Source organism: Scardinius erythrophthalmus, assembly GCF_964197995.2.
Source record: "Scardinius erythrophthalmus genome assembly, chromosome: 4".
Taxonomy (NCBI): domain Eukaryota; kingdom Metazoa; phylum Chordata; class Actinopteri; order Cypriniformes; family Leuciscidae; genus Scardinius; species Scardinius erythrophthalmus.
In genome coordinates this window covers 14,713,524-14,738,141 of record NC_138224.1, presented here as the reverse complement: position 1 = coordinate 14,738,141, position 24,618 = coordinate 14,713,524, and the positions used below count along the sequence as shown (strand labels likewise).

Below are 24,618 nucleotides of genomic sequence, written 5' to 3'. Positions count from 1 at the left end.
TAAGTATTTGAATCAGTTTATAGAATTAACTTGATGTAGCAGAATTATTAAAACAATCAACTAACATGTCAAGTGAATGCTCAGTATTAATTATTTATTAATTCTAAGAAATGTTCATTTCTTTACTGTACAGTACTACTCGTGTAGCCAAAATCTGCATGATTAGGGACTCCAGTATATGAGCATAAACCACAAACAACTTTACATGTGACCTGAACTAGACTTTATTAACTTGACTAAACACTTAGTCTAATCTAACATACACATACATACATACATACATGCATAGTTTATCAAGGGAAGCAGAATACAGGAAAGTGAGAAGTTATAGCATTGTTTGAAATTAAGCAGATCAACACTCTTGAGCAAACCCTCAGTTTCTTAGTTCTAACACCCTCCTTTTAAAGGGGTAGGGATACTTAAAGTATCCAGCCCGTTCTCATCCTAGGGCGTCATATATTGACGCTTTTGACATTTCGTCTACATCGAACGCACATGGCACCCTTTAGCGTCAATATGAGACGCAGATAGAAATGGGCCAGAAGGCGCCTCCTAGCGGTCTAACCCTAACCCTACACCAGACCTAAACCTACCCATAACCAAACAAAGCTCTGTGCGTGTCATATTGACGCTAAAGGGTGCCATGTGCGTTCGATGTCGTCAAAATGTCAAAAGCGTCAGTATATGACACCCAAGGATGAGAATGCGTTGAAGTATAAAATAATGAGACCAAGTGTGATACTTGCATGTCTCGCCCATTTGAATAAAACAGTCCTGATTCAATTTGTTGAGGCTTCAGTTGAAGAGAGAACCAGTTGGAATCAGAGGGACTTTGGTGAATGGAAAGGCAAGGCCGCAGCCTGGCACAAGCTTAAGGGCCCTTAGAAGACTTCTAGCTCAGTATCACCTTCACGTGAGATTTTCTAAGAATCCCTGTGATCTTGTGATCAGTGATCTTTTAAAGTGTGAAGATGTCACACCCTCTGGAGGCGAGTGAGCCAATAATGAGTTTTTCCTTTTGAGGGAAACTTTACAATCCTTTGTCTTCTAGCAGGGTGTTTTGCATTAGAAACCATTAAAGATTTGTATAATACTAATATGTTGCATAGGCATCACCATATAATGTAAATGTTCATTCAGGTCATTAAAACAGAAACTCATTGATACCAAACATGGTACACATGTGTTCTTGATTTAAGGCTGGCTAAAACATTAATTCAAAGAGTTTATAGTAATACATTGGCAAACACTTTAAAGAAACATGATTGCATAAGGAAATTGGATACATCATTGTACATTTCTCAAGTGGTTATATATAGAATTTTCAACAAGAACTTACCCAACTCTGAAAATTGCTTTGGGTCGTAAACCATATCTTTTTACCACAGTAACCAGAGGCCTGGTGTTAGCTGCATTTGGGATGTTAGTTGCAGTTTCATGAGATGGTTCACATAACTTTTTTGGGAGAGTAAGTTTGCTGGATCACTCATTAAATATAATGAATAATTGTGTGTCTGATTGGTCCAGATCAGGGGTGCCCAATCCTGCTCCTGCTGATCGACTGTCCTGCACAGTTCATCTCCAACCCTAATCAAACACACCTGAAGCAACCAATTAAGGTCTTCAGGATCACTAGAAAATTAAAGGCAGGTGTGTTTGATTAGGGTTGGAGATGAACTGTGCAGGACAGAAGATTGGCAGGAGCAGGATTGGGCACCCCTGGTCCAGATGCTGCAGACATTATCATAGTTTGGTAGATTTTCCAAAATGTTAAAATATTAACAAGTTTATATATTTTATTTATCATTTTTATTGTCCTTTTACATTTTTTTTTTTTTTTACCATCCCAGCAGTCTTCTTTTGGTTAAATCCTTGCCCGTAACCAGCAGAGACTGTGTGATACTGTACATCTGTTTGATAATTCTGGTTCATGAGTGTGTTGGGCAGTGGTTGTATTAGTTTGGCTGGTGAGGGTAGGGAGGCCGTCTCTGGCACAGAGCTTAATGACTGGAGTGGTTCCCTTACCAGGTGCCAGTTTATACACATCCACCAACACTTAGCCCTACATACAACAGCTGTTTTACACCTAATGAGGTCCAGCCCTCTTGCTTAGCAAGGGGGAAAGTATTTTTTCTTCGGTCTCGCCTTAATTTGTACCCGCTGTTCCCAGAAACATCCACCACTATCTGGTTCCATTTATTACCTTACTGTTGGTCCTCTGCAAAGCCATCCTTCTTTTTCGTTGGTTGCGGCTCACAAGTGGAGTGACTGGAAACGATGCTTTGATATTGATTTAATTAAGGGGGGTGAACGCTGGTACTTTGTATTGATTTCAGCGCTGGAGGGGAGTCTGTAGGCGTGGAGGTGTGAGCTGCAGTGTGAAGCACTCTTGATTAGCACTCGAGTGTAGTCTGAGCATCTCCTGTTTGTCAGGGATAAACCCTGTTCTGTAGATTTAGAAGAGCCTTTAGGTAATTGTGTCTGTAATGTTCCTGACTTTGAAGATTTTTTTGTTAATTAGCAATAATGCTCATTAGGAAATGCATTTTATTTATACAATAACAAATGTCTTTGCATTATTATTATTATTATTATTATTATTATTATTATTAAAGCAGCACTCAGTAGCTTCGAGATTTCTTCGCTGTATTCTCGCTTTTTGCTTGCAGGTTTCTCTCTAGAGCTCCCCCCACAGCTTCGGAATAGATATTTGACAACACTGTTGTAAAAACTCGTTGGTGATTCTCGGACACCAGAGGCTACAGATCAACGACATCAAAGCAGATGGGACATTCTTTAAAACGTCTTCTTCATTCGGGTTTGGACAGCGTGAGGGAGTGCAATAATGACAGCATTTTAGCAGATTTCTTTTGGCCGTAAAGCAATTGTTTACATCGCGAGACCTGATATCACGCAAGACTTCCTGACGCGGCGGCCAGTGGCCCGCCGGCTCAAAGTTGCAAGTGCGTATTTTCCGCTCACGGGCACCAGGGGGGTGCGAAACGACCACCATTCAACCCGAAATAAGTAATATAACCATTCCAATGACTCCGAAGCTGTTCAGTTAAGGTAAAAAAAGTTACTTAGTTCACCTTTAAATGTAATATTTACTAATTGTATTTGGTTTTTTTGTATAATTGACTTCAGTGTTGTTGACGCACACCCGAAAATTAGAAGAAAAAAATGAAGTTTGAAAATGAAGAAAAATTTCTTTGCTTTAACATTTTCACAAAAAGCCAGGTTTTCTCAGTCTTTTGGCTTTATGAAGCATTATTGAACCAAAATGGCCTCTTTACCATGTCCACTTTAAAAGTGGCTGAAACCGAAAAGGTGCTTTGCACGCTTCCAAGCCTGGAGCACTGCAGAGGTTTATGGGTATATTTGTAAACTTGCAATCAAAGCGCAGAGTCAGGGTCTCACCCACAGCTTGCGCGACGGGGGGAGGAAAAGGCCGCAGATGCTGCCACTGCCCTTTCTTCACAATGGCTCTGAAATCACAGAGCTGTAATTTAGCGCCGGCACTGATTGCTGTGAAACCGCTGTGCCGTCTGTACACCAAAATAGGGCACATTGTGCACAACCCTGGGATTGTTCTGTCTATATATCCCTCTTTATGTGCGTCAGTGTGTATGTACACGCGTTTGTCGTGTTTCTCTCGCCCCACCGCTGAACAGAGGCCTTTAGTCTCTCTGCCTCTGTTTGTTTTCCCTAATGTAATGCTATAAGCAGCTGGAGGAGCCTGTAGATGTGCGGTGGGTGAATCTTTTCTCGTTGAGGTCGTTCTATCTGCCTTTCTCCTCCTTCCCTCCCCCACCGGGGCTCATCCGCACCGTCTCCTGCTCAGAGTCAATCACGAGCGCCGGGAGGGGAGGTGAAATTCTTTTAATACTACCCTCATCCTTGCAGAACGGACCCCGTCCACCCGCCAATGAATGTTTAATGAGACGAGCGGACAGGTGGGCCAGCCCACGTCACCACGTGCCGGTGTCAGTGTGAAATGTGGCTTTGTCCTTAAGCTCGGCGTGGGCTGCCGCTTTTACCTGGAGAGGAAGGAGAGAGAATGAACATCACTGTTTGAAAGAGAGAAAGACGTTACTACAAATGGCTTTGAGAGAGGGATGATCATGTGTGCTGCTTTCTTTAGATGCATCTCTCCGTGGGTGGCGTTCCTTATACTTGTGGTCAAATTAAACAATTAAGTTTATTACGCTACCACTAACTGCCATACACACACTCAGTGTGTCTCATTTGCTTATTACATAATTTAGAAGAACATGTCTCATGTATTATTATTAATATTTAATGATATTTAAATGTAATTCTTAACAATTGTTTCCCGTGTCAGGTCACAATTCACCTGAGAAAAAACAAAACAAAAAAAACATTTAGCTCAAAGAAAATTAAGCCATTTTTAGGACCATTAAGGTTTTTTAATTAAACAATTTCATAAAAAATTAAATGCAATTTCCACAAAAACTTGATTATCGTGATAATGTGCCTGGAATTTTACTTTTTTAATTAATTATTTTTATATTGTTTGTAATTTCAATGATTCTCAAGAGTAATTGATTGTAATGCTATATTTTTACTGTAATCTGTTGTTGTTTGTTTCTATTTTTCTCAGTACAGTAATGACACCGAGATTATCTTTGAACAGTAATGCAAATTTGAGAGGAAAATGTTACAATAGTCATCAACTGTTTACAATCAAACTGTTTATGGACCCCATTGACTTCCATAGTATTTTCCTACTATGGAAGTCAATGGGGTCCATCAACTGTCTATTGTGTTCAGCAGAAGAAAGAAACTGAAACAACTTGAGGGTGTGTAAATGATAACATCATTTTCATTTTTAAGTGAACAATTCCTTTAATAGTCTAAACTGTGTCACTTATTTCTTGAGTTGGGGTTGTTTGCAGATTTTGATAGATTAATGCAGTTAGATTCAACATGCAGTATTTATGCATGGGAATTGTGGCTGAATTTCTGTTTAATGTGGTGATTTGGAAACACCAGTATTAGCATTGTCTCATTTCTTTAGTCTTGTTCCCTCTGGGAATCTTTTGATGAAATAATATCTCAATAACATTGATATTAGGTCTAATCATTCTTCTGAGCATTTGCATATGATTTGCTCTCAGCTACTGCCATAGCAGCACATCAATACATTTTAAGAAGGAACTGTGAGGGCATTTCTGTGGAGTTGCTAAGGTGTTCTGAGTGCTTTTTAGTACATTGTGGTTGCTTGGGTGCTGCTTAGGGTGTTGCTAGGTGGTTGCTTAAGTCAAAGAAAGTCCACCCCTACATCTCTGATATTGTAGTCTACATATCTACAGATATCAATCCAAGTCAAAGGGATTTGTTTTCTATCTATTTCATCTGCCAGGCGAAAATTGTAAGTCTAATCACTGACAAATAATAGCACACCTCTTATCAAGCCATAAGGATGTGGCATAAACACTGTGGGATCTCTAACCCTGAATATGAGCCATAATAATAGTGAATCTCGCCTTAGCATACACAATTAATTATGGGATGCTGAGAAGCGATGAATATGATATTTAATTAAATGCTCTCCTGTCTCTGTGGCATCGACCTTTCTCTCTGTGGATTCCTCTCTTTCTCCAGCTGTTGTTTTCAAATAGTGTAAAAAGCTCAGAGTGAGAGGTTGATCCCTCTTGGTTGCATTGTGGGTAACGTGAGGTAGGCGTGGAAGTGTTTCACCCACTGGATGCTATTACGGTAGATTCATCTTTCCAATGCAAATAAACACAGGTGTGGGTTATTTATAGGGCTTTTTGCAGCTATGCTATGTGTAAAAGCAGTGCTCATCCCTCATAGCTTGTAATGTCAAGACAGTGTGTCATATGGAAAGAGTGAATCATCCACAGATAGAGTAAATGAGATGGAGACCGCATTTTTAATACTTTCTTGTAAATATTCACAGCTTCACCTGTGAGTCTTTCATCTGCATTATTACAGTGATTCAAACAAAATGGTGAAAATGGAAATGTGAAGGTTAATGTAGTTCAGTCAACTAAGATAGGTCATGGTGACATGTTTGAGATGGTTATTATTCCTGTGTTGATAGCAGAGATGGACAATATGTGCATGTACATCAAGACTTCAGAAAAACACAACTTCAGAGAGACATTTAAAAAAAAAAGAATTTAAAAAACACCCCAGGACATGCATGTTGCGTTAACTTTTCTTGTCATACATTCATGTTTTCATAGACATGTAGCAGTCTTAAAATATTTTAATTTTCATGATGGACACGCCCCACTCCCCTCATATGCCCCGCCCCCCTCATATGCCCCGCCCCCCTGTGTACTAGAGTACTCGTTTTTTGAGACGAGAATGAAAAGAGAAATTGACAAAAATGCCCATCCTTAATGAAATGTAATGTCCTTGAATGCAATTTATGTTACTTTGGAGTGTATGTAAATTGGGAAATATGTTTTAAATGAGAAGTCATTTTAAAATGCAAAAAGATAACCCTGGTTTGTAAGAGAGAGAGGCATTTTTCATGCAGAGAACCTTTGACTTTGGAGATTAAACATTTACATTAGCTAAGAGTCCTTGATGGTCCTGCTCACTGTGTTATCTGTATAAAAACCGTTTCATCTCATAGTTGACTTTCTCTGGCTCATCTGTGAGCTCCCACCTCATGTCCTCTAGAACGCTCACTCGTTCCTCATCAGAGCGGGAGGTGAGTCCAAATCCGTAGACACGTTCAGCTTGTGCTAATTAACATTACACACTGACCGCGAGCTAGCTGTGTGCAAAGCACGCTGCACTGAAAACTCTCTCTCACACACACAGTCAGGGGAGTGTTACAGATTTACAGTAGGCACTAGAGAACACGACCCCACCATAATTAAAGCTGAATCCTTCATTATATCCTCCAGTATATCAGCCAAGGAGGATGTAATGAAGCATACAGGGAACGTAAGCAGAGCTGAACATCTGAACCCGCACCATATGGACCACTGCAGGTCTTGTTAGCGTGCTTTTAGATCAAAAACACAAATTAACAGTACTTCATTTTTTAAAGTTGACTAAGTCTCCCCAAGAGTTCTACTAAGTTGCTGATTAAAGTACAATGGTATTAGTGTTTTTCCCCAACATTCATGTAAATAAATACCATGCTACATGTTCCAAGTACTATGGTGTTTCCATCAGTCACTACAACTGTATTATGGTACTCAAAGTACTACTTAGGGTGTGTTAACACTTGTAGTTCGCTTTTTTTTTTTTTTTTTGGTCCAGACCAAAAAAAAAGAAAATATTTTGTCCTGGTTCGCTTGCCTTTTACTCATGTTTAAGACCGAACCTATATATTATACAACTATAATATATTATACAAAAAAAAAAATATTTTAATTAACATCCAAAACAATGCTGTGCTCTGGGCTATATGTACTCATTGTACAGTATATGTGCGTACATATGACGATATTTTGACCAGCTGAGAACTTGTGAAGAGTTTATAAAATGTGTAAAGGAGTCAAAACAGCGGTAGGAATTCTGTAGAAAGAAAACAGCATTTGACGCCTGTACCGAACTGTAATGGGCAACGTAGCTTCTATGTAAAATCAGATCAAAAGCACGCACATCCAAAGCAATATGTTGCTCAAATCGGGTGCTCGACAAGAAAATTAATAAAAAAAGGGAAAAAAGTCGGCACACCATGGCTCAAAAATATGAAAATTTAATAATAGACTCGCACACAGGTGGTAACGTTTCGAGCGTGTCTGACGAAGAGCCTACGCGCTCGAAACGTTACCACCTGTGTGCGAGTCTATTATTAAATTTTCATATTTTGGAGCCATGGTGTGCCAACTTATTTTCCTTTTTTATCAACGTAGCTTCTATGATAAGAAAAAACTGGTATGATTCAGCATTCTGTTCTTTTAGGGTGTTTTTGGTTCTTTAGCTGTCTATGGTCCGAGTATCAATCATATTTCAGTCAAACTGCTCCGGAGTTCGTTTGCAAGCAGACAACCCGCTTTTCAGATGGCAGTGTTTCACACGTAATCAAATGAACCGAACTAACAGAACAATCACAACAGTTTATGCCTTAAAGTCAGCATGAAATGCATCTTTCCTTCTCTATTGTGAAGTATATCCGAGTGAATCTGCTTCTTGAAGAATAAAAAAATTGGGGCGGGACTTGATATTGTCCATTGGCAGTTGATTGGATTGTAGGATTCTTGTCAAAAACAACAACTGTTTTTTTTCTTTAATGAAACGCAAAAGGTGAATTTGAGTCTTTTGAAGCCAAATAATAGTTTGAAGAAACATTAGTTATTCACTAAAAACCTTTCCGCATTCTGTTTTAATATCATATTTGCCACCTTCCAATAGTGACATCATCAAACATCATTAGTTATGTTTTGTCACCTGATAAAGAATGAAATTTGACACCTGGAACCATTTTCGATACCTTCAACAGTGTTTGGGGAGTGAGTTTCGTATTCTTTGACATGTATTATAAGCCAGTGCATTAATTTTAATTACCACCCATCGTCTATAATAGAGACTTTTTCTCTGCCCGGTCCATGCGTTCTAATTGAGTGCCTCTTGGATTAATTGGGTTAAACGCGCTGCCTCCATTAAACCTTTATAACGCGTACGGAGGACACCCCCCTCCTTATTTATTATTTAGCGAGCTCTCGCAGGGCTGGAAGTGGGGCATGGATGAACGAAGCCGGGGAAACACACTCTCTCTGCCCTGCTGCCTGGGAAGAAAATGCAAAACTTTTTAAATTAGTTTAATAAATCAAGGCTACACATTCAGCTGTCATCTGACACGCTACTCTACCCACATTCACCCCCCCCCCCTCCCCCCCCACTTCTCAAAAACTGCTGCCTCCTCAAAACGCAGCTAATATCTCTACTGTGCGAGGATCAGCTGAGAGGTTTGTGTGTGCACGTGTCTTCCCATATGTGCTAATTAACAGTTTAGCAGGCTGGATGCTGGTGGGTTATCCAATAAAATAGAGCATTTAAGCCGCACCTCTTTGGAAATCTGCCATTAACTCCCTCCCTCCCTGCGCACCTCACACGTACACAAACATACGTTCACACGCTAGCGTTGCTCTGTTTGAGTTGGCATCATGCTAATTAGCTGCATACAGGCTTAAGGCTGCTTGAATGTAGATTTACAGTACGTTTTAAACGCCCTCCCTCCCCTCGTTATCCTCGTCTTTTCATTTAATACATGCAAATAATCTGATGTTAGCAAACCTTTTTCATAATAACCCCAGTGACGTCAGAGGAGGGGGGTGAAAATGAGCAACTTAAGACAGGCCCATTAGTTGGCTTATTTTAACAGCTTTCCTGGAGGGATGTTTGGTGTTTGTCGCACATTACAGATTTCGCTCTTTTTTCTTTTTTTTTCATCTCTTCGCTTTGCGCTCTCACGACATTATTCATGCCTGACTGTGGGGCCATTTTGTCACGTATCCGTACCCCAGCAAACCCCACACCTCAGCGATTATACTGATTGCTCTGTTGTTGAGAGAAATGAATGAACAGCTGCAAGAGTCTGGCTGTAAAAAGAAAAAGTAAATATTTGTAGTGGATGTTCTCATTAAAAAGGCCTTTCAAGCCATTTTGATATTAACCTTACTGGCCTGTGGTTGATTTGAGAGCATGCTTGGGTCACACGTCCCCCCTTAAGCGGGCTCTAGTGCGCTAGAGCGGTGAGGATTTGTGGGTCTTAATCCAATATTATTTCTGTATTTGCAACAGACCCCAGGCCCAGCAAAAACTCAATGGATGTTGGTTGTCAACAAGTGAATGTAATTTAGTATTTGCCGTTTGGCTAAACAAGGATAATATGCTCTTCCTCTCCAGGGCTATCAGGGGCTCATTGTTGGAAAAACGATGTAAGCAGAGGCCAGTCACACGCAGGATAATGGGTCAATTCCTCATCAAATCGGCCCGTTATGTTATAAATCATACAATCACTTCGGGATGATTCTTGGTCTTTGAACGTGGAGCCCGACTTTCCCGACTTTCCTGAGAAGTGTGATGGTTTGCACAGAGATGTTCACCTTTTTGTCGTCCTCATGTCTGCAGGAACTAAGCTGGAGAACCTTATGGAGAGCATGCGAGGAGAGATTGCCGCCCAGCCTCCGGTGGAAGGATCCTTTGCCCCTCGCAGAGGGGATTTCTGCATCGCAAAGTTTGCTGACGGAGAATGGTGAGAGCCAAAAAAAAAGTCTCCTAATGGTGTATGCTATAAAAGCTGAGTTTCCTGGTTCAAACCAAAGACCTTTTCATTTATTAATTTCTTTTAATAAATAAATGTAATAAAATATTTGTCAGAGCTGCTGTGCAGGATGTTCTTGTCAGGTTTTGAGAGGTAAAGATTCATCTGGCTAATGTGGCAAGTGTGTGCAGGTCATTCGATGTTTCAAGTAAATATATCTAAAATATTTGAAGAGTTTGGATGCAAAAACCTCCAAGTGCCATCTGAAATTTTCTTCTAGAATGATCATTTGTATCACGCTCGTTTGTTTAAGTTCAGTAATTTCACTTAAATGGCAATTAATAGGTAATTTTTATTGCCATTTAAGTGAAATTACTAAACTTAAATATACAAGCTTCATAAAAATGATCATTCTAGAAGAAAATTTCAGATGGTACTTGGAGGCTTTTGCATCTGAACTCTTCATTTAGTCCTTTAAATAGTAATTTTTAAATGACAAGTGAATTTAGGCATCACAGTAACAATGTACTGTGAAAGTTTGATAGAAAGATTTGTTTTGAGATTTGCTAAAGATTATATTTGGCAGTTTTACTACTTTCTTTGGTAATTTTAATGATTAACTAAGCATGCATTGGATTATGGGAATAATTATATAAAATGTCATATTGCATTTACAAAATAATAAACAAATTAAAGGAAAAAACTCTAACATTGGGATAAAATTAGATGCATCAATAACTGTGCATCCCTAGTTTCAAGGAAGATAACTTTGGTGAATAAAGATTAAAAGCAGAAAGGCATGATTTCTCAGCAAACTATATTCACAGGGATGGCTTTAACCTCATATTCATTGTTGAAATCATTTTATAGTTAACCATCTGTTGTTTGAGTATAATCTGCCCTAGATTGCAGGACCTTGGACTGCTCTGAGTTCTTTTTCCATTAGAGAGTCTGGAAGCTTCTATTGTCCTCTTGTAGACTGTGAACAGACTGCATCCTCAGTGGGGTCGACCCATTATTCAAGCATCTGCTGGTGTTTTTGTTGATGTCGTCTTGCTCTTTTAAAATCTCATTTGAACTCCACCCAAAAATATTCCTAGAATTTCTTTTCTGTTTAGTGCCTCAGAGATGTGGATTCCCCGATTTTTTTTTCTTTTTTTCTTAGCAAGTTACGTTTGTTGCTAACAGACACTTTCTCTTTATAAGTCTGTGATGTGCAGGGAGAGAGGAGACAAATGCAGCCAGCAGAAAGACTTTTTTTAGTTAGCATGGGTCCCCGGATCAGGCGGTGGTTTTGGGATGATTGAGGCGATTTAGCATAAGTAGATGGTTTGGAGTGGGCAGGGGGTCTCGAGTGGATCGGAGTGTCTCAGTTTGATTATATGAGAATGGAAACTCTTCTTTGACTTCTCTTTTGTTTGAGGTGTCACGCAGAGCTTTGAACTGCTCTTTATGAATATGAGAGGATTCTTGCACTTTCAGAGCATGAGGTTATGAATACAAGATCAATTCTCTCCTCTGACCCATAAAAGATCTGCCTGTACAGTTAGGGACACAAAACTAGTATTTTGCTCTTTCTAAAGTGGGGTGTTTTCAGTTCCCTTTTACATCAACAAAGTGCTGGTAAATTGATGCCATGCAGTGTAGCCCCTTTCAGTTGTTTCCTTGAAGAAAAAGCAGTTTGGATCCAGCAAGTCAGTGGAAACGTGGGTACCAAAGTACCATTTGGTGGCAAACATTTTCTGTTTAGAAGTTCCACATCAAGTTGTCCTGTGCTTCTCCTCTGATCAGTGAGTGAAATTGACCTTTTCTCTACCTCTCTCTCTTTCTTTCTGTAGGTACAGAGCACGCATTGAGAGAGTTGAAAATCCAGCAAAGGTCCACGTGTTCTACATCGACTATGGAAACGTGAGTATCAGCTTGCATGAAGGTTGATGCGTAATCTGGATGTAGCGCAGCATCTCCTGAGTGGAGAAGAAAGGTGCTAACAGATGAATGTTCTGAATTGTGTTTAAAATACTGCATGTGCTTTCAAAAGCCAGCACTGAATCCATCGGTCAAATGTCACGCGTGTGGAAAACAATTCCTCTCCATAACATCACAGCTGCATTGGCTAACATGCAGAATAAATGTGTTTTTGCAAGGAGATGGTGTTAATGTTTAAAAGGGGCTTTAAGAATGCAGTACCCAGCATGCTATGCTGTTTTTTTTTTTTGCCCAGGGCAGAAAGCTCCAGGCCAGCACAAGAGAAAAGATGCAGGTGGTCATGTGATAAACATTTCCCACACAACAGGCCTTCTCTCTCATCTCTATATTCCCTGTGCCTTCCTTTTTCTTCTCTTTTCAGACGGTCTACCTCTCTTTTCACAGACGGTCTTACCTCTCTTTTATCTTTGCACACTTGCTCTGTTCTGTATATCTTAACCCTCGGTGCAAGAGCATTGTGCTGAATCTGATATCATTGTTTATCCACCTCTGCTCAATCACTCTGATTCGCTGGACACAGTGTCTTAAAGGACGGATCTTTTAAGGCCCCATCAAATGACTATGGCTTAATAAATGCCTTTTTGTTATGATTTAGATTTCATATAACAATCTGACAATGTAGTAACAAAACCTAGAGAAAGTATCAGATCTTAAATTCTGTGTTCAAATACTTCTAGGTCCACCTTGTTCATGATGTATGTGTTTCTGCTGCTCATCCTTTTAAATATTGCTCTATAACCCCCCATACAGAACAAGCCAGTCTTTTTGCTTTGTACTTTCATCTGTCTTCTGTCTGTTTGTCCTTCTTTTAGTCTCTTTCTTATTCTCAAAGCTGAAATGAGTCTTTGTGCTAAGCAGCCTCTTTAGCCTGTTGCGTTCACATGTTCTGTACTGAAGACACATGACCACAGCGCTCAACTGCGACCCAGTAGAGAGAGAGTGTGTCTCTCTCATATTGTGTTGCTGGCTTTGAGAGTGGCATGTGGAGGAGTGGAGCGTTATCCTTGACTTTGCTTTTATCTGCTGTGCTGTACTCACACCTCCTCCATTTAATGAGGACCTTGGTACAGGCAGTTGGTGTATGAATGAGGTATGAAGTCTGTTTTATAACACAACAATGTGACAGTCTCTCTCTTGTCGTTTCAGAGAGAAATATTATCCGCCACACGTCTTGCAGCGCTTCCTCCAGCCTTCAGCACGCGTACACTTCCTCCACAGGCTACAGAGTACGCATTTGCCTACATTCAGGTCCCGCAGGATGTAAGTTATCGCACAAAAATGTCTATACGCACACTCGAGTGTGATTGATCATACACCGTGGCCTTCAAACAGGCCCACGTAGAGCATGCACGCACAAATTAGAGTCACAACCGGGTTATAAAAGACAGGACTTTATGAGTCACATCATGCTAGTTTAGCTGTTTTGGAATGGCGTACTACCGTACAACTGACCTTTTCTGCAAAGTATGTAAATTTTCTGCATGGAATAGCCATATGTCGCTAGACTGTGTAGGGTATTATATTTCACAATGCTTAATAAACCAGTAGTACACTGCTATGTATTTTTAAAGCTGGTTAATAAATTAATATATCAATAAATGTTATATGAATATAAATATAGGGAGTAAACTTAGGGATTGCACACCATTTACACATTTATACAAATATATGAATATTTATATAATTTATTAATAATTAAATATTAAATCAAATGAATCAATAAGTTCCTCAATACTTGCTGTATTAAATATGCATGTAATGAGGTCATGTACTGTAACAAATGTAGCCAAAAGTAATAAATATTACTTATAAATGGGAGAATGGGATAATAATAAATGGGATTGAACTGCAACGTGCAAAATGGCGGAATATGTTTCAGGATTCCCCATTCAAATAGATAGGACTTGGTCTTGAATGCCCGAAATAGCTGCCCGAAGGCGTTGCAAATATGCTTGTCGACTGAACAGTCTTTCCTTAAAAGGGACTTTGATGAAACATATTAGCACTTTTAAAGTAGGTTGCATTCAGTGTTCTTTGTAGCAAGCAGTACCCTAGAGTGGTAATATCCCAAATTAAGCCTTTATCCTAGTTACGTGTCATTAAATTGTGTGACGAAATGCATACGAGAGAATGCTTTCCAGAAGGTCTGTTTGTGTGTGTAGGCGTGTGTTTGTGTGTGTAGGTGTGGCATAATGCCACCTGCCCTGTTAATACTGCTGTTGTTTTGTGATCTTTGAGGTAGGCGCATTGTTCTCTCTCTATCTCTGTCTTTTTCTCTCGTTCTGGATGGCCTCTGTATCTCGTACCCCCACCATAACTCCCCCCAAGGGGAACATGCTCTGAGGTTGCCATGGAGACTGGGTTGGCTCACATGAGCAAACTGTGCGTGTGTGTGTGTGTGTGAATGAGCGAGAAAGATCAGATCTGTATCTCACCTCATGCGTTGAACATTTGCGAAACATTGTGTTGGTGTGGAGGTATTTTGATCCTTTTTTTTTGCAAATCTACATTTATCATTATCACAGTGCTTGTGTGTTTTTGTGTGTAAGTGTGATGAATGAGCAACTCTGGAGCTGGCGAGTTTGAACGATGGAGTCTGATTAGCTTGGAGCACACTTGAGGACCTTAAAGTGTCTATCAGTAGCTTGTGTAATTGTAAGTGTGTGTGTGCTGAGGGCAGTTTGTAGAAATGAAAGCAGGTATGGGATAGATGGATATGTGACATGCTCTTATATTGACCCCACCCACAGGAAGACGCACGGACCGACGCTGTGGACAGTCTGGTCAGGGACATTCATAACATACAGTGTCTGCTGAATGTGGAGTACGGTGGACTCGTCTGCCCGCACGTCACGCTGCAGTTTGCTGACTCTAAAGATGACGTGGGTCTGGGTCTGGTGAAAGAAGGCCTAGTCATGGTGGATGTACGGAAAGAGAAGCACCTCCAGAAAATGGTAAGTAGATCTAAATACTAAAACCCAAATAGTATGCGTGAAGCCACTGGACAAGTAGTTTGAGGCGGAGGCAGCATTAGCTCTGTCTGGGTTATAGCATAATCTATGTGCCCTGAAATGCACCTCGCTGTTTCACAGCAGGGCCTCTGACGGCAGCCATTTTGTATTATTATAAAGCATTGACCATTCGTTCTCCCCTTGTTATCCTCTCTTTATCAGTCTCGCTCTCACTTCCTTTCTCTTATGTAATACTTGAGCCATTTCTTGAGCATTTTTAAAACTTACTGCATCAATTTGTGACTGTGTCAGAATATACAAACACACCGCTGCTCACACAGGAACTTAGACTACTTAATTAAGTAGTTGGAGCATTTAGATCTTTTTATTTCAACACTGTTTTTCCTGTCAGCGATTTGATTTTATTCCAGAGCTGCACGAAAATTCAAATCAGATTTTTTTAATTACAATGATTTGCTTAATGCTTTTTTGTTTTGTTTTGTTTGATTTTAAAAGCTGACCAAAATTATGTAATTATATATAATTATATATAATATTATGGCTATAATATAATAATAAACTATTATTATTATTATTAACTAAAAACATAAAAATTTAGGCTTTTCTAATATATTTGTAATTGCAATTTAAAATGTTTTAGTTGTTGTTTTTTAGCTCCAGGGTTTTTTTTTATCAATATGACTATAAAATAATGATCATAATAATATTGTTACTGACTAAAAATATTAAAATAAGAAACATTACCTGTGTTGTAATTCACTGTCAAACAAAACCTGATAATAATAATTTAGTACAACTGTAAAATTACAATACTAATAGTATACCGTGTTCATTTATTTAAATTGCAGCCTTTGTGATTTGCTAATCACACTAAGCCATACCGCAATTTTGATTTTAGCTAATTAATCGTGCAGCCCTTTAACTTTTCAAATTTCATTCAGTAGCTGTTCGTCTGATATCCCTTGGAGGTAAGACTTAGCTTACAAACTCTTCTCCTTCCGACTGAATTTAGAGACATTTGAACCCGTTCTTTGATCATCTGTATTTATCCTTTAACCTTGTGCCACCCTGACGTTATTTTTGTTATTGCTCTTGAATCAAACCATACAGGTTTGTTCTTAGCAGTCTGCTTATGAACTTGAGTCTTGAGTAGGGGTTTGTTGTCACAAACACCCTCCATTTGCTTAGTTCCACCGTTTCCCTGTTCCCATAGGAACACTGCTGTTCTGGTTCACTCGTCCCCTCCTCTCACTCCCTCGCGCTTTTTTTTTTTATTGTACTACCAGGTTGTTTGAGGTGCTCGTATAGAGCTGAGCTGTCTGACTTCAGTGGCAGACACTTCTGCTACCGTTTCACACACTCACAGTTATGAAACACTAGTGCTCAGGCATGTGTACTGTACCTCAACTACTGTACACGCATGCTTTAGTTCAACAATACAGTATGTCAGAAAAAATGCATAAATAACCAGTAGTTTTATTAAGATGTGCCAAGGTGAAGTGGGTAAAGTAAATGCTTTCGCTTATCCTAGCCAGCTATAAGACTATATTTCTAGGTTGATTTTCTCCTGAAAAGTGTAAAGCATCCTGACCAGCGTAACACGGCAACATTGGCACAACCAGTGACGAGTTAATGGGTAGATCTGACAGACCAATGGCAGATAGTGTTCAGGAAACAGATCATTATTTTTGCCATTCCATTCTATGACGTTAGTGGCTCGGAAATTACACACCTACCCTTTAGTGAAGTGTTTTGTCATCTCAAGATTGGAAAAGTTCCGTTATTTTTCAAAAACAAAAGCATCTCCACTTTTTCTTGGTGTTAAAATAGACATGACGTTTTATTAATGTGTAATAACCATCTTATAACACTGTTATTACAGTCCATTAGCAGTTGAATGCACATAGTGGGCACATCCTGTATGCCAGATGGTCATTTTTTTAGGACAGCACTGGCACTTTAGTATAGTGTGGTGGCGCCATGCCACTTGTCTTCTGTACTTTAGCTTTCACCCTTGGCTTTTTCATAAAAATTCTCTCATCTCACTCTCTCCTTCATTCAGTTTCTCATTCATTATCTCTCCCACTCACGCACACTCTCTTTCTCTGTCCTTCTCTCTCTCCTTCCCCGTCTTTTTTTCTGCTTCTGGTTTGGCCTCCAGTGCAGCACACTGTGTGCTGGAGGATGTAGTTTGGAAATTTCCATGTATTTGCATGTCGGTGAAAGCGGTGTGATAAATCATAATCTTCAGAATTAAAGACAAAGCAGTGAATCAAACCTTTCATTCCTTCGTTAAATGAGCTGTGATTTAAAACGCTGTTAATATACAGCGATTATTTACACTGCCTTCATAATACACGGTGCCTTCCCACCCGTGACTCCCCATCCCCCTCGTCTTTCTTTTGATATTCTATTCCTTTTTAAACACAGTGCTCTGTGATCATTTCTCCCTATGTCCTCTCTGCTTCTGAAGGGTATCTGCTTGACACCTGACTTCCTGCTATCAGCAAATCTTTACTTTGCTGAAGTCTCCAGACCAGAGTCCATATGTCAGTCAGTCCGACACATTCACTACGGTCTAGTGTGGAACAAGTCCTTGAATCTCCGTACAAGGCGAACGAGAGAGGGAAAGAAAATCTTTAACGTGAAAGTAGGAGTCAGATATGGGAATGTCTGTGTGACAGGGAGAGAGAGAGTAGGAGAGAGTGTCAGATAAGGCCCCCCGGTTTTCTTACTCTGCACCTGCGCACGGATAACACAGGCCTTCCGATAAGTGTGAATGAGCTTCATCAGTTCTCAGGATCGATAGCTGAAATCGATGTGTCATTTCCCTCACTGTGTTTGTCAAACACTGCTCTTTCTTATTTGTGTGTCAGGCTGTCTCTCCTTCTCTGGTTTTCTTCCTCATCCTGGCATGCTAGATGAGATGTCTAAGTTATCAGACGGCATGCGATTGAAAGTAAGAGGCGAATTTACATCAAGCCAACAAGTTACTTCATTCAAGCTACACGTTCTGCATGTAAAACAGCTCATATGGTTTGAAACAGAGGTGCTATGCATTTTATGCTACACCAGCGATAAGTGTAAGCTTACTGTAGCATACCATCAGTGACACTGGTGCCTTTTAATGTTCATTAGTTTTACAAGCTAATTACAAGCTCACATACTAATTAGGGTTACAGTCATAGAATACAGCGTTATTGGAGATTTGTTCTGTGAGATTCTCCTAAAGCGTTCAATATTGGCTCAACTCTAGACTTGTGATTTCAGAAAGAGTTTCAAGGTCTTGCTGTTGTTGGCATATAATGACCTTCTGGAGATGTTATGATCTCAGCTAACTTGGATGGGTTAAATACAGAGGACAAATCACACTCTCTCTCTGTCAGTGATATTGAGTTGTACAGTCCAGATGATAAAGCCCAAGGGAGGTGTAGTATTTTTATTACGGTTGTTCTGTGATGAAATTATCCTGTGAGAGCTTTTTAGCTGTTTATGGAAAGTTGTATGGGGTTTAAAATAGTGGTTTACATTTCTGTTCCTCTCCCATTTCTTTAATGTTCTCAACTAATTGGGTAAGGAATCCAGTCAGACATATTTCTTAAGATTTGATGATAATCAAATCTTTCTTGCATTCTATAACGGTTAGATGGAGTACAGGGATGACTTTCAAGTTGGATTATTTTTAACTTGATACGCCATCATAAAACAATTAGCACTCGTGACAGAACACTAAAACGGCTAAAAACAAAAGATTATTTCACCTCAACTAAAGTTGGTTTGCAATCACGCACTTATTGGCCACCCCATGTCCAGTCATATCCCATCATGCCTTGCTCCTGACAGCTCTATTACCCATTAACCAGTAAAAGTTAGCTGCGCTTAGAATGGGGAATTTTCTGCTCCTCTAGTATCAAATACACACTCATCCACACAAACGGGCCGGGACACATGCTGAATGACACGCATCGCTGCCTAAAAACCCCATTTCATTCCTGTGCCCTGTGGATTGAACACAGGCTTGATCTGGGACAGAGAAGCCATTTCAGCTCCAGTGTCTTTCTGTTGTTTAATCTCTGCAGTGAATGATCAAAGTCCAAACTGTTCTCTTCGAATGCTGTGCGGCTGTGTCTATGAACGCTTTGATTTTCAGGCTGCCTGTATTACTGGGGTATTATAGTGTTTCGAAGAACACCACAAATATGATCACTGTCCCATCATTTCATGCCGAGAGACTCCGTCTGCAGTCTGCAGAAGTAACTCACACAAGTGGAAAATGTATGTATTTTTAGTTGACTCTGTTGTTGTTATGATGATGATGATTTAGGCTGGTATAAGTTCTTGCCGCATTAGAGCAACAAAGCATGCATGTATGAGGAAAAAGTGCAGACATGATTGATCTTTAATGATCACGTTCTCTCTTCTCTTTTCGCAGCTTATTTAATGTTCAAATACATACAAAATCACGTGTACGCAATCAATCATTGTACACCCCTCCTACCACAAAATACAATATGCATTAAGATAAAACTAATAATTGGAAGCTGATCATTTGATATCTTGATTAATGCACAACTCTTATCAGTGCACTCTAATATCCGTGCATCTTGAAATGTTGATGAATTGTCCTATATGATCGTATCAGCACAGCTCTAATGTTGGCATCTTTGAAGCAGCACAAGAGTCTTGGCCCCTTTGCTGTGTAAAACTGCTGATGGTGGTGTGTGAGAGTGTGGCACGTGAGGTGCTGTGTTGCATGTCATGGGGCGTCGAACGCTTGATGGATGGAGGCTGCGTTAGCTGCACTTTTCTCTGCTGTCCAGATGTACCTCGCAGTCTCTTCACGTAAAGCACTGAAGAATCACCTGCTCTTCAGCCAGCCAACTAACCCCCTCTAAATAATAGCAGCCCCTGCACACAAACACACCACTACAACAAACATTACACTTTTTAACGTCTGCCATCTTTGTGCATTAAATCCTCTGCTGTGATCTCATCCATACCTGGTACTACCTTTCCAGCTTTGTAATGTTACTGGAAACGAGGACAATCCCCACTCTCTGACTCATCTATACCTCAATCAGTGACTCAATCCTTGCTATGGCAGAAATGGTCAATATGTTTAGTGTCGTGCAGGCCTGATGCAGCTCTTTGTGGGCCGCAGGATAAGAAAGAGCTTGAGACACAGGCTGTCTAGTTGACTATAACCACCCACACTTTCAGTCATTATTGAATACATACTCTACAAGAACACGGCACTGATCGCTACTCTTATGATCAGAGAACAGCTCAACAAGATGAGGGCCTGTTAAAACATCATCTAAACAAGATGCACTTACTGTGATTGACTGATGTAGATTCAGCACAGCATCAATCTTGGAAAACAATCTCTGTCCTCCATAACATAATGCGTGTCATCTATCTAATGTTTAAGATGTTCAATGATATGTTAAAGGAGTTAGGACAACATTAGGCCCTGCTCTGTCTAAATGCACCTCTCTTTTTTTGTCATAGGTGACTGAATATCTGAATGGCCAGGAATCTGCCAAGAGTGCCAGGGTAAGATCATCTTTATTACATTGCTCTGAAATGCTTGATTCTGATTGGTCAATCACAGCGGTTTATATATATTAGGGCTCAATAGGTAAAAAAGAAGAAAAAAAACACTAGTAATTGCACACTTCTCGTAAAATTAAGCATACACTATTTATCTTGTTTAATAGGTTAATTTTGTCATCATTTGCTATATCCAGCAAAGTAAACCCTTAGATTGAAGGGCGATTCTCACAAAACTGTATTTTCTGCAAGCTTTTTTTAAAGGTAAATTTAGGTGCTTTCCAAAAAAATGGACACTTAGTGAAAGAACAACAAAATACCAAATTATATGAATCCATAATTCATAAAGTTATGCTCACCATTTAAAAAAAAAAAAAAAAAACATTACAGAAAACTTTTCAGAATTCACAGTGTATATAGTATGTGTTGCAACAGCAAAGAGCTTGTTTACGTTTTGGACAAGTCAAGTTGTGATGGAGATTTCTCACACAGGGCCCGTGCTCTTCAGAAACAATCACAGAATATGACATATATATATATATATATATATATATATACATACATACATATATGAGAGAGAGAGAGAGAGAGAGAGAGAGAGATTTAGATTTAGATATAGAGATATGAGTATGATGAGTAGCCTATATCAAACAAGATAGTGTGTGTGTATATATATATATATATATATATATATATATATATATATATATATATATATATATATATATACACATACACGCACACACACACACACACACACACAGTCAAAAGTTCTGAAGAATACAAAAAAAAAACAGTAATATTGTTAAATATGACAATTATTGCTGCCTGCTAAATGTTGCTTTCATCTCACTAACTTTTGATTTTCTAAGTGATGTACCTGGTGGATAACAGACATTTGAAGGTCTCGTGGGTTGTGGTGAAATGTCTCTCCGCATTGTCTCTCTTGGCAACCGCAATGCTAGCTCCACAGATGAGGCATACAGCTTTATCTTTAACGTTAGTGAAGAGGAATTCTGCCTCCCACTCCTCGTTAAAATAATAAGTCTTTTTCTTTTTTGCATGGCCTGCATCATCATCCATAATTAATCTTTTTCTTTTTTAATAGTTAAATTTATCTTATTTAAGCCGTCTTCCCGCGACCGCCTCATCTCACAGAATAATACCATTAAAGGGTTTTTTGTTTTTTGTCTTTTTTTAGCACTAATGTATGTCAACGTACGTTGAGACTATACGAGCAGATTCTAAATACTTAAAATTATTGAATGATTTTATTATGTTTTAATGTTATATGAAATGTTACCATTAGTTTTTCTCATTTTATGTAATTATCATGATTTATTTATTTATTTTTAAGAAAATGAAAGATTACAATTCAAGCTATTTATAGAACGTGCTTAGCGGGCGACTCACAAGCTCCATCCGGGTTACCAGGTTCCCACGGGCACCATGTTGGAGACCACTGCTCTAGTCTATTCTCTCTTTACATAAGCAATGTTTTGAACTGATTGTTTGAATGAAGTCATTTACTGGACTAAAAACTTTCCAAGAGTTTAGCAAATGATCTGATCGCAAACAGAGAAGCGAAATCTGGTTAGAAGAATAGAAATTTCCACCTACCAGGGTTACAAGTGTTGCGGTATTGTAGATGCTGTGTGTGATAACTCCCTACTTCTAAAAGATCATCTAATTGTGTGACGTTATGTTAACGACGCAATTTCACATGCTTCAGTTTGCATTAAATTAATTTAACACGTTAAGGGTTTTAAATGCATGGCATGTATTTGTTACCTGTAGCATAACCTATAAACTCACATCAAACAGTCTTTTGGTTCAAACATCGCTCCATATGACAGGCCGATGGCCTTGTTTAACAAGACTCAAGCTGAAGAGAGAACCATACCAACCCAAGAGCTTGATGATGATGTCCCTGCTAACGACGGCGCTAATTATCATAGGCATTAATTAGCTGTGATTCTCTCCGAGTTAACAGCCACACACACATTGACCACAGAAATGGAGAAAAAAGATAAAAGCCTGCATGACATACAAAATGATTTCCCGTCGTCACTAAGAATCTCTGAAGCCGAAACCATCCACCATCACGTAAATGAAACATTTCACTGGGTTATGTTTCAAAACCGATGTGAAATAGAAGGGCTGCGCTGAAATTTGTTGGATGTAAAGCCTTCACGCGTGACTGGATGTGAAGGGACTGGAGTTAAAGAGGACCGTAAACGACCGTTCGCCTCGTTATTACTGAGGTGTGATGTTACAGACCAGCTCATGTTTTAATGATCCTGTCTACATGCTGGCCATCTGTGCCTCAGTCTCACAGATACATGAGCACAAATGCTTATCAGGACTTAATGATGGTGGATCAGTGCTGTCAAATGACTTAAAGCCTCATTTTGCTGCTTATTAATGTTTCATTGAAGTTATTTAGGATTTAGGGTGGGTTGCAAAAGTTTCAACTTTTTTTTTAACACAATTCCTTTACCCCACGTGTCCAGTGGTGCAGAAGAAGCCCGTTCAAAAACAGCAAAGATCTGCTGATTTGAGGGTTTGGTTTCCTTATGCCTTTCTCTCAATATGCGGTCTCTAAAATTCTCGTTTATTTTCACAATCTAACTTTAGCGACGCCACAATGAAAGTGTCCAAACCGCATTTGAAATCTTAATTAATTAACTACTGAGTATTTCAATTCCACAATGACATATGTACCGTTAAAGATATGTTTTAACTCGTGTTTCATGATTATTATTATTTTTTTATTTTTTTTTGCCTTTTATTTGCAGCTCAACATTTGGCGTTATGGAGATTTCCGTGATGACGACGCAGATGAGTTCGGGTACCGCCGCTAAGTCATTGTCCCAAAGACCTTGTGGAAGACGGGATGCATTTGCAGAGAACACAAAAATCATGAAAAAAACTCAAAACATTAGAATTGCTCTTTTTTCTAACGTTGAACATTTGCCTCTGTCCGTTTTTTTTATTTTGTTTAGTTCGTTTTTTTTTTACTCTGTGCATATCCTCTCTTCTGCCCAAGGACTTTGTTTCTTATCATTTTCTTTACTTTTTTTTTAAAGCAAGTAGGCTACAGATATAGGACCAATTTATTTACCTTAATCTCTTAATTTTGACATGATAGCCAAACATCTTGTTCATGTACATTTTTAGCCAATCACCAGCTGTCAAACCCCATCATAGCAAACCTGATCTGCCCAATCAGATTTCTATATTTTGGGGCAAGATTTTTAAAGAAATGAGGGGGATGCACAGAGCAACCATGAACTCAAAAGCTTGCTGAGAAAATGCCGCCTCAATCATGAGATTCTATATTTGGGATATATGGATATTTTGAAGGTAGATCAATACTAACCAAGTGAACTGACTGAACGTATTTTTGTTTCTCTCTGATGTGATCTGAGTGTTCAGTGACATTTCTGGGCATTTGTGTAGGACGTGTGTTTTCTCTTTCTCTGTGGCAAAAGAACCGCTACCAGCACCTTTACAAGCGTCTCTGGGCTTCTTCCCTGTGAGGTTTACTCAACGGTCATCGTTTCTTCTTTTCCTGCTCTTGCCGCCATACGGAAACAGTGTATGAATTTGTTTCTTTCTGAGGTAGACCCTGTCATTGTATTTAAATCTGATGAATAAAAATTAGCAAAGTGCCTTGTTGTCTGACTGGTTTTGAGGAATGTAGTTGAGTTCCTTTCTTTGACTATTTACAACATGGTATAGTACCTATAGTGTTTTTAAATGTGCCTCTAAATGACACCAAACTATGTTACAATGGAAAAACACCGTAACAACAATGCTTAAACAGAGAAAAATTGTTTTGATATTAATTTACACAATTACTATGGACGAAATATAATTGTT

The 24,618-nt window shown here is 39.2% G+C and overlaps 1 protein-coding gene across 1 annotated transcript in view; it reads left to right on the top strand.

The window, feature by feature from the left end:
- Positions 1-24,407, top strand: part of snd1 (staphylococcal nuclease and tudor domain containing 1) — a 179,220-nt gene extending 154,813 nt beyond the window's left edge. The window contains exons 19-24 of the mRNA XM_081362702.1: positions 10,090-10,213; positions 12,061-12,130; positions 13,355-13,468; positions 14,959-15,162; positions 20,692-20,736; positions 23,532-24,407. Of these exons, the coding sequence (XP_081218828.1) occupies positions 10,090-10,213; positions 12,061-12,130; positions 13,355-13,468; positions 14,959-15,162; positions 20,692-20,736; positions 23,532-23,597 (623 nt within the window). The 3' untranslated portion in view covers positions 23,598-24,407. The remainder of the gene's footprint in view (positions 1-10,089; positions 10,214-12,060; positions 12,131-13,354; positions 13,469-14,958; positions 15,163-20,691; positions 20,737-23,531) is intronic.
- Positions 24,408-24,618: the final 211 nt, after the last annotated feature.